General features: G+C 42.3%; 2 protein-coding genes across 2 annotated transcripts; both read right to left on the bottom strand.

The window, feature by feature from the left end:
- Positions 1-435: 435 nt before the first annotated feature.
- Positions 436-2,933, bottom strand: LOC122668051 (L-type lectin-domain containing receptor kinase S.6). Its single transcript, XM_043864589.1, is given in 3 exon segments — positions 436-1,207; positions 1,210-1,684; positions 1,687-2,933. Coding segments are annotated over 3 exon segments (2,127 nt in total). The 5' UTR covers positions 2,755-2,933; the 3' UTR covers positions 436-623.
- Positions 2,934-6,404: 3,471 nt separating this feature from the next.
- Positions 6,405-8,114, bottom strand: LOC122668052 (protein MITOFERRINLIKE 1, chloroplastic). Its single transcript, XM_043864590.1, has 2 exons — positions 8,090-8,114; positions 6,405-8,020 (listed from the first exon to the last, which is right to left on the bottom strand). The coding sequence occupies exon 2, from the start codon at positions 7,961-7,963 to the stop codon at positions 6,707-6,709; it is 1,257 nt and encodes a 418-aa protein (XP_043720525.1). The 5' UTR covers positions 7,964-8,020; positions 8,090-8,114; the 3' UTR covers positions 6,405-6,706.
- Positions 8,115-9,966: the final 1,852 nt, after the last annotated feature.

Genomic DNA, 9,966 nt, shown 5'->3' with positions numbered 1-9,966 from the left:
AATTACCTTCATTGGTATCTTCTTTGAAGGTAGAATCCACTATCCAGAGCATCCAAAACAGGACTACCATAGACTTAATGGACGAAATAACACAGAAATGGAGTTTCTGTATTGACTTAATAGCACAGCAACCAATCCACAAAATGAAAATCAAATAACATGCAGAAATCGCTGTCATAGTATGCATAGTAAGGTAACACTGTTGCCAAATGCAAAGTATCCAATGAAGGCCTTCTCTTAGCCAGGGCTCCTTTCATTGTTGCATTTTGAGAAACTGTTTCATGTTTGCAGTTCCACTAAGGATGATAAGTACTTCTTGTCATGGTTTACTTGAGATAGAGTCTCCTTACACAATTAGGTCATGATATGAATCCAATACAGATTCAGTCGAATAAGTCTGAGACTAAGTCTACCTATTTTTACTTCGATTTCATTTAGAAATTCTCTCCAATGGTGAGAGGAAAATATTGTATAAACCCAATAGTTACAGACATTCAATCAATGTGGGATCTGGTCCACGAGGACCATGACTTCATCTTGAAAACCATTCAGTGATCTGGATCAGATATAACTGATAAAAATCAAACCAAACATTGTACATTTGCAGCAAGGAAGTCTACAAACTAAGCAAAACGGGACCGAGGAGTTAACCACGGCGTTCCGCTTGTACCATCCCCTTCTCCATCTCCAAATTGTAGTATCTCTTCAGAACCTTCAGGCAGAATGGATGGAAGCCTCAGCACTGGTTTCTTTGTCGGTAGGTCCGGCAGCAGCACTTCCCCTCTCAGTATCCTTGCCGCCTCCCTCACCGTTGGCTTCTCCAAATAGTTTGGATGGACACAAGAGAGCCCCACCATGACCATCCTCACCATCACTGCCTTGTCAAGCCTTTCCATTGCCATCAATCTCCCATCACCGGCCTCCTCCAATTTCCCCTATGCCCACATGTCCCAGACCCAATCCACTAGCACCATTCCTCGTCCGTCCACCAGCAACCTTCCTGTCACCACCTCTAACACTACAACACCAAAGCTATACACGTCTGTCTTCACCGTGGGCATCCCAGAATGTACATACTCTGGCGCAAGGTAACCCATGGTTCCAGCAGGTGTGATGGCCTCACGAGTGCGGCCACTGTGTTCATAGATCTCTGCAAGTCCAAAATCACCAAGCTTGGGATTCAATTTGGCGTCAAGCATGATGTTGTAGGCTTGACGTCTCTGTGGATGATCTACCCATCGCACTCCTCGTGAAGATAGGTGAGTGCAGATGCCATGCCAAGTACAATCTTTAGTCTCTGTTCCAGGGTGAGGATCGATGCCAAATCAGAGCTCTTATTGTTGTGGAGGATCTCGTTGAGGCTTCCACCTGGCATGAAGTCATAAACAAGGGCCAATTCGTCTCCCTCGCAGCACCAGCCTTGGAGCTAGACCAGGTTCTTATGTCTCAAGCAACCCAACATGGTTGCCAACTCAGTCATGAAGGGATCGCGCAAGTACTCATTATGATTCATCCGCCAATTGAACCTCTTGACTGCTATAGCCCCACCAGAGGCGACGGTCCCCTCATATACAGACCCGGAAGCCCCTTCGTCGACGATTCTGCTTTGCTTGAATCCCTTTGTGGCTGCTTTTATCTCTGCAAGTGACAGCCTTGTGGGTATTTTCTTCATTGCATTCTGCACATTTGGAGGGTTTTGCTTCCTCTGGCTTCGTTTCTCCTCTTCCTCAGCTGATACCAACTGGTTCCACCCACGACCACTGCCATGGAGAAGAGAAACACAGTTGTTCCGCCCAAGGCAAGGCCCACCTCATTTATCGTTCTTCTTATTCTTCTTTTGCGAGGATCAAAGGACCCATTATTGATGGTGAGATAATCACCAGAGCATGTGAAACAACACTCTTGTTCTTCTTCTCCTTGTCCTGTGTCTATAGGCGTCACAGTGAGGAAACGGAATGTCCTGAATTGCCACTTATCGATGAGATGAAGCGCAGAACCACGTCCATTGGAAGCAGAGAAGCCAACGCGCATGAACTCCTGAAGATGCTCAGATAGGTCTACGCCGACGTCAAGAATGGGGACGGCAGGCCTGAAGCATGAGTAACTGAGCCATACCCTCAACATCTTTTCTCGGTCCCTGTACTCAATCCAAGCTGTCATGCGCCTCCCGCTCTTGAGAGCAATACCCATTGTGCCGGCATCGACGGAGGCGAAAGAGATGACCGAGTTGATGTCGAGAGCGACATGATTGTCGTTGATGTCCCCAAGGGATGGGTCAAGATTTGTATCGAATTCAACTGCAATGAACGATTCTTTTGCGTTTGTGGCACAGTTTAGCAAACCCATATGACCGGCGGAGTTGCAGGGGACATCGTCGTTGGACATGATCAGAAAAGTAAGGCCATCTCCGAAGACAGAAGAAGAAGAAGGAGAGGGGATGACAAAGAAGGAGAAGCGACACAAGAAGGACGCAGTAGTGTTAGTTACAGGATCAAGAAATCGAATTGGGTAAGGGCAGAGAGCTCTTCCCCTCCCACAAGAAGAGGAAGAAGAAGAAGAAGAATAGGGGCAGGCGAATTCTTGAGTGAGGCTAATGGAGCCATTCTTGAAAGAAGCATCGCCAAGGAGGGTAACGTTGTTTGGTAGAGAAAAAGACAACAAAAGAGAGATTGAAATGATGAACACAGAAAATAACAGAGCCGACAACAGCCGGGAAGAAGAAAAACCCATTTCATTAGACATAAAGACCGACATAAATGGTGATCTTTTCAATGTCTGCTACTCCGACTCGGTAGAGAAAATTTGATTGTTGAAAAAAGAGGTTGTCGAGACATTCTTGAAGAAACTACTGAAACTCCAGCATGAACGAATAAGATTTCTTGCTCGTCGATGTACACCTCTTTCAGCGAAGAGATTCAACTTTGGCGAACCTAAAGATAGAGGTGATTTAGGAGAAAATACGAAAAATAGAAACTACTATGGAAGAAGATGCAGAGTGTGCGTGAGAGAGAGAGAGAGAGTTGTCAAATTAATCTAGTGATCCAAGTATCGGGCGCATATCTGGTCTGGATCCAACACATGACCACCTTATAGCGCTTTGACCCTTCTTTGGATGTAATTGAAGTTCAGGACAAGCATGGGCCAGGATCGACCCGTGCTACCAAACTTGGGCCAACTGACCCACAAGTATTGGGTCCAAAATCCAGACTGTCTACTTCAGCTCCGCTAGTCCATTTGGTACAGTGATTAGTGGGTAGGGCATTAGAGATTGTGACATTGAAAAAAAAAAGAATAGGGGTGGCAGGGTCAAGGGGAGAGGCCAGAATGGATCCTCTCCCAAGCCAGTGAGTGCAGCGCGCATCGACGGCTGGAGCTGTCCAGCATGCACCCCAAGGACAGCTCCAGCCGTCGGATGTGCACGGGCATGCTGGAGAGTATTTTTCCATGGGGGGAGGTGTGGGACGTGGCTATTTATGTGGTGTATGATAAGAAATTCTCTAGATGACCACATGTCAAATTGAATGGTTCATGTTCATATGGTCCATCAAATATTAGGATTTGTTTCTTTGTTTCTCTTGTCCCAATTCTTTAATAGATTATTTACAATCAATTTTTTTATTTTTTTTTTGGGTAGAAATTATTTACAATCAGCTAATAGAATGATTAGATAATTATGTGGAAAATATCATTTGTCTCAATTGGTTAAAACCTTCCCATCCAATACATTCTTGTGCGGCGCATTAATCCTCATCCCTGTCATAAATTCTTTGTGCTCTGCGCTTCCCAAAAAATTAGAATGCGTCAATCCGACATGAAAAAAATCCTCAATCCTCTCTCCCCCAACAACATATCTGAATACAACACCACCAGAAGTTAAACCAATCTAAAGCAATACATTCCAGCTGATGTTATTTCTGAGTGGTAACTCAATAGCATAAAAGGATACTTAGTCCTCGGTGAGACTCAAATGAATATTGCTCGAGTTTACACAGCACCAAACCACTACAGTGAATACAATTCCTCAGAAATGAACTAGTAGTGTAGTTACTCCAGGCAGGCTTTTCTTTCACAAGGTAGTTAAGCATCAAGTAATCTGTTCAATTTGTGGAAGGGTGGGTATTGGTAGGGTTCAGGTGGGTCCATCTTGGGCCATATCCAACTCCTGAACCTGTCCATCTATCAAACATGAAATCAGTTCGGCATACCTTAGCTCAAGCAATTCATAATTATACACAGGACACGGATTCTGATTGGGGCAAGTTCAGGTTAAGAGATGAGAAAGGTCTACTAATACTAACCCAGCAGATCTGGTACTGGTGGCAAGGAACCATAAGGGAGGCCCTAAATAGCAAGCAAGCTATGCAGGTTGTGTAGAAAACTGCCACTTTAGCTAGTTAAAAGTACATCTGGAATTCAAAAACGGATTTAGCTCAAATGGAACAGTAATTGATTCATTACTTGAAAATCCTAATATGCATTTACAAATACCTTAATGCGGTTTTGATCAGCCAACAGGACTCTTGAATGATGAATATCTGAATAAAGTCGTAAAACCACCATCACCGCCATGACCATCATCACTGGTATTTCCCATTCAATATGCAACAAGGTGCTGGCTGTTGCTGCTGAATCAAGCAACTCTCACAAGACTGCCAACTTAGCTGCTACTCATCAATGAACATGTGATATTGGAGCTTCATTTTTAGCAACTAATACTCAAAATAGAAGTGGGGTTTGTAGTTAAAGCTTTCACCAGTGTCCTACACATACCATGCATCCATCTCCATACTACCTGGCCAGGAGCTTACCAGAACCTGAGTTCTAGTTAAAGCAAACTGCCTATTTCTTCTTCTGAGGAATACATCCAAGTGAATTCACATGTTTTTAGTTTTGTCCCAAAAGCAAATCTTTCCTAATCCATACCCATGGTTCATAAAATCCATTTCTTACATCTAGAACTTAAAAGGAAACTACAGTGTCCCACTTAAAATGATCCAGTACCAATCAGAATCCGAAAAGACAGCCTATGTGCCTTACCTGGATTCTGGATCAAGATATGATTCCTAAGTGTACACTTGCTTCATGGATGCAAAAGTGGAGTCCTGGAATGGTTAGTAAGATGCTCAATCGGTTGATCTTTAACAGGCAATTCCAGGAACCAAGTCATGAAGGAAACTGAAATTTATACATGAAAAACTCTGGCCAATGGATATAGCAGCCAGCTAATAAGCGTGCAATCGCCAACAGGACATTAAGAGAAAATTAAAACCAGCAAAGATAGAAATCAGGAGCTCATAATCATTGAGATGGGAAGAATTAATCAGATCTAGGAACTTGACACAAGAATTTGGGATTATGAAATTACCAAGAAGCTGCCTAGCAACATACCAGGCAACAAGGTCAAAATTTCATCTCTTTGGAGGCATCTGGTACAATTATAGCAATACAAAGGGACTACAAAATCCCCTCGTGGAGGATGAAAAGACTAATTATCAGAACGGGGGATGAGGAGGCCAACCATTATAACTAAATTCCGAGGAATGCTTCGACTTCAATGAACAAAATTATGTACATGTAAATCCAGTTTATTTTGTTCTCCACTACCTTTTCAGTCTGTATCTTTTATATGCTTTTGATTTTTTTCCTCAATTGTAATCCCTCATTCTCAATTTAACAAGTCGTCAATTAGCAACAAAATTCATCAAAGCATTTCCACCAAAGATTGAGAGCACGACAAGGTCAAAACGCATTTTTTAGGAGTCCCCAAAAGAAAAAAGTTCTGATTTGATCAGTGGAAATCTATGTAAACAGGAAAATACTTGTAAAAACCATAATCCTACATGAAGTCATGAACTATAAACCCAAACTCCTTGCTGAATCTTCATCTCAACAGAAAATTAATCAAAAATTTTGAAGTGGTTCTTTTACCTGCCAAAATGACCCACAGACTTACATAATTTAACATTATCAATGCAGCCAATTCATTTGTATTTTCACTTTTACAGGTTGAGATCATGCCAACAGCTCACTTGGACTGGAAAATTCTTCATTAAGGGAAAGAGTTTCTAGTGTCGTTTTGTTGAAGTTGGCACAGAGTTTCTAGTGTTGGTTTGCTGAAGTTGGCAAAGAGTTTCCAGTTTTGGTTTGTTAAAGTTTTATTTACATAATCATAATGATGCTCATATGGAGGTATCAGCTAACTTATTGGAAATTTCTACAAGGGGATTTATATACATGAAGGCATTTTCACTGCCATCCAGAACAAGGTCCAAAATTGTGGGAGCATTTTGACTCCTTGAAGAGGCATTGCTAAAGTATATAGTTTTCCATTTTCAAAGTAGATTAGTTTTTTATAGAACCATATAGTTAAATAAAACATAACAGCAAAAGAATTGCACTTTGAATCCAATATGAGAATTCCGTAGAAAATATTAATAAAGATGATTATCTGTTTGCAGAGAAAAATAATAAAACCATAACGAATGAGAGATTATGAATATACAGGAAAGGTAACTTATTACAATGTATACAACCATAATAAAGCCTCCAAATACCCAAAAACACATAGCAAGAGGGGAGAAAGTCACTCAACTTCAAAATGGATCTCAGCAAAAGAGAGCATCACATTGAATTAAATGATAAATTACCGCCTGCAACAGCTGGGTCTCTCATCTTTACATATATTTATTATCATTATTAGAATCAATCAGGGCGACTCTAGGACCTCTAGGTCCATCTCGTTCCTTTGGAGATACTGATGCAACAGCGTAAGTCTAGCAGTCTCAAAAGCAAAGTAACCCAAAGCTGCAAAACACGCACTGTGAAGAACCCGGGGACCCATTCCACGGGTCAGTCCTACCCATCCTTCTTCCTTCAAAATCTGCTTTACTGTTGCTGAAACCCCACTGTGCATACCAAGAGCAACCTTATTCTTGGCCTCCACCTGAACCTGAGTCATCAACCTCGTCTTCACCACATCCAGAGGCGTAGTGAAAGAAGCTGAAATTGCCCCAGCCAAAGCGCCACAACAAACGCTATGAAAAGGTTCCAAGTGACCCTTCTTCGTTCTGCTCAAAACAGCAGCTTTCAAGTACTCAAAAGAAGAATAACTCAAAATCCCAGCAGGTAAATTCCTGAGCAAAGTGGCAGAATAACCAGCATAAAGACCCAAAACCCCATCTTTCTCTAGAATCCTGAAAAGGACCTCCCAAGACCTCCCAACTGCCCCCGCTTGCATTCTCTGAGTAATAAGCTCCTTGGGCACCATTATGGCAGAGGAGACAATGTTTCCCATAGCACCAGCTGTAGGAGGGATGAGCACAGCAGGGTATTGCGACGATTTTGATAGGATCGACTTACCAAACTCGCAAGTCCCAAAGTACACAGCAGATGAAAAAGTAGAGCCGATAATAACGGCAGATACGCCGCTGTAGAAACCCATAATTCCTTTTGTTTGGAAGGTTTTGGCAATGGCATCGAAAGTACCTTTGTACATCTGGGCCGCCCCTTTTGTCTGGAGCTTCGTTTTGATGGTGTCAAGAGGGAGAAGACAGACGTAAGTGAAAGCACCAGCTATCCCTCCTGCGCCCGCCCCAATGAGAGCCCTTTCGAAGACCGACAGGTTTTTGATCAGTGTCTGCACTTTTGAGCTTCCCTTTGATGCGGATTGCAGTTTCAGCCATTTATGAGATGCGGGTTTTGGGTCTTGGATTGGAACGGATGAAGATATGAGGTGGTTCTCCACGGACAGGGAAGTTGAAGAGAAGCAGACACCATTGGTCTTGTTTCTGTTGTTGTTCATGGATTTATTCTTGGAGGATTTGTTAGGGCTTATGGTCTGGAGATTGGGAAGGGATAAGAGGCCGGAGAAGTGATTGAAAAGGCTGTCGAAATCAGAGAAACTTCGATGATAGTTGGAATTTGGCGATGGAAAACCAAGAGATGTAGAGAGTCTGTTCTCCATTGTTGATTTGTTTATCCTCTGATTCAGGGCCTCTAACACCTTAACGATAACTCAGATCTTGCAAGGAATTGAGGCATCGATCTGTAATTCTGTATGGAGTATATGGACCAGGGATTCAAAACCAGGAATTGGTATCTGGATCGGTTCAAGCGGATTCCACTTCGATTCCAATCCTCCAGAATCGGCAGGTTCCGTACGAACCATTTTTATTATAGGAATCGGAATCGGACACGAGATCGGAATTGGGCTGAATCGATCTCAAAATCCCTTAGAATCGAAGAACCTTACAAATATGTAAGGTTTTGGACCAATAAGGGTGTGTATGGTAACCTTCCAAAGAATGGATTCTGATTTTTTTTTTCCGATTCTAGGGGTAGAATTGAAACAGATTATGTATGGGTTGTCTGATCCATTTTTGTGATTTTTTTTGAAACGGATCGGGTGATAAAATAGATTCTCGCAAACTTTTGACAGTTTAGAATTAATTCTATCAATTTTTCAATGAAAAAACATGGACTTTAAGTGAATCGGGGCATTGATGAAATTTACCATCAAAACATAACAAATCCTAAACCCTAGCCCATCTTCTCAACTCGATCTCTACAACTCTCAAGTTCTTTTTTTCAGGTCTTTTGGTTCCGAGGTACTGTTCTTTAATGGCTTCGAGCTCCTTGTCACGTTCTCGTCCAACTTGCTTCTCTGAGCGAGCCCTCTCACGCGCCTTGCTCTCTTCTTCTCGTTCTCTCTTGCGGTTGGGTCGCTCCGAATCTCGTTCTCGTTCTCGCTCGCGGTCACGATCTCGGTCACGGTCACTTACTGAGGCTAGGTAGCGTTCTCTATCATGTGAAAGTGGTGCGTGTGAGAGAGAGAGAGAGAGAGAAGGGATAAAGCTAAGGTGTAGGAGAGGGATAAATCGGAAAAAAAAAAAAACAGAGAAGGCGAGTGAGGCAGAGTCATAACTAACCCCAAAAACAAAACAAAACAAAACAAATTGAATTGTTGAGAGAAGGAAGGGGAAGAAATGGCGTTGGCGACGTTGAACCTGAATATCCACCATCATCATCATCATCATCATTGTACAATGTTGATATTACAATACCCTGTTACCGTCATCCCCTCCACTACCTCTGTGGGCTTCGACTTGAATCGCTACTGCTCTGGTAATTACGTCGGTTTTAGAGGCGGCGGCGGCTGCTATAGGGCTCTGATAGCAGTAACAGGAGGAGGAAGAATAGAAAGAAGAAAGAGGTCAAGTCTGAAGTCCTTGAAGAGAAGTTGTCCAACTCGTGAGTTTCGGTCCCCATCGATTTCTACAGCAATTCCCCCTCTTGATCTATCCGAGGATAACGTCCGACAGGTCTTAGCCGACACACAAACGTTCCACAATTTTAGCTAGGCTTGGTAATTACCTGAAGCAGAGGATTCCCGTGAGTTCAACTCTCTCTCTCTCTCACCCCAAAAATCGAAATTCAGCCTAATGTATCCCTAAATTAAATTTTGTGTTCTGAAGAAAACAAAATCGATTCTAGAATCAGATTTACATTACAGTATTTGTTGGTAGAGAATTACTACAAAAATCCAGAAATAGAAAAATCGATTCTGACTCAAAATCAATTTTTTGAAACAGAATGCTAACCATACATACCCTAATCGGCTGAAATTGAGATCGATCACAGCCAATTCGTGTCGGCAGCTGATTCGATGGATCCAATTCTGATTTTTGAAATGGTATTGTGACTTGTTTGGCTGCACACTTTTTCCTATCTGCCTATAGTTCGGGGCAGGGTAATTCTCTTTCTCACATGAAATGACCTCGCTGCCCTTTTATGCATCACATTATTTTATCACACTTTATTAATGTGCTCTTCCTTTGCTGCTTGCTTAGAAAACCTGGTTTTAATTAGAGTTGCTATGATTACTCATTGTTTTTACAATCATATCTCCTAAAAATGTACGAGTTCCTCCTCCTTCCCTCTTTCTGTCACAAGAAACGTCACATTTAC

Source organism: Telopea speciosissima, chromosome 7 (assembly GCF_018873765.1).
Source record: "Telopea speciosissima isolate NSW1024214 ecotype Mountain lineage chromosome 7, Tspe_v1, whole genome shotgun sequence".
Classification (NCBI taxonomy): Eukaryota; Viridiplantae; Streptophyta; class Magnoliopsida; order Proteales; family Proteaceae; genus Telopea; species Telopea speciosissima.
Note: the sequence above shows the minus strand (reverse complement) of the source record. Positions and strands in the feature narration are given on the sequence as shown.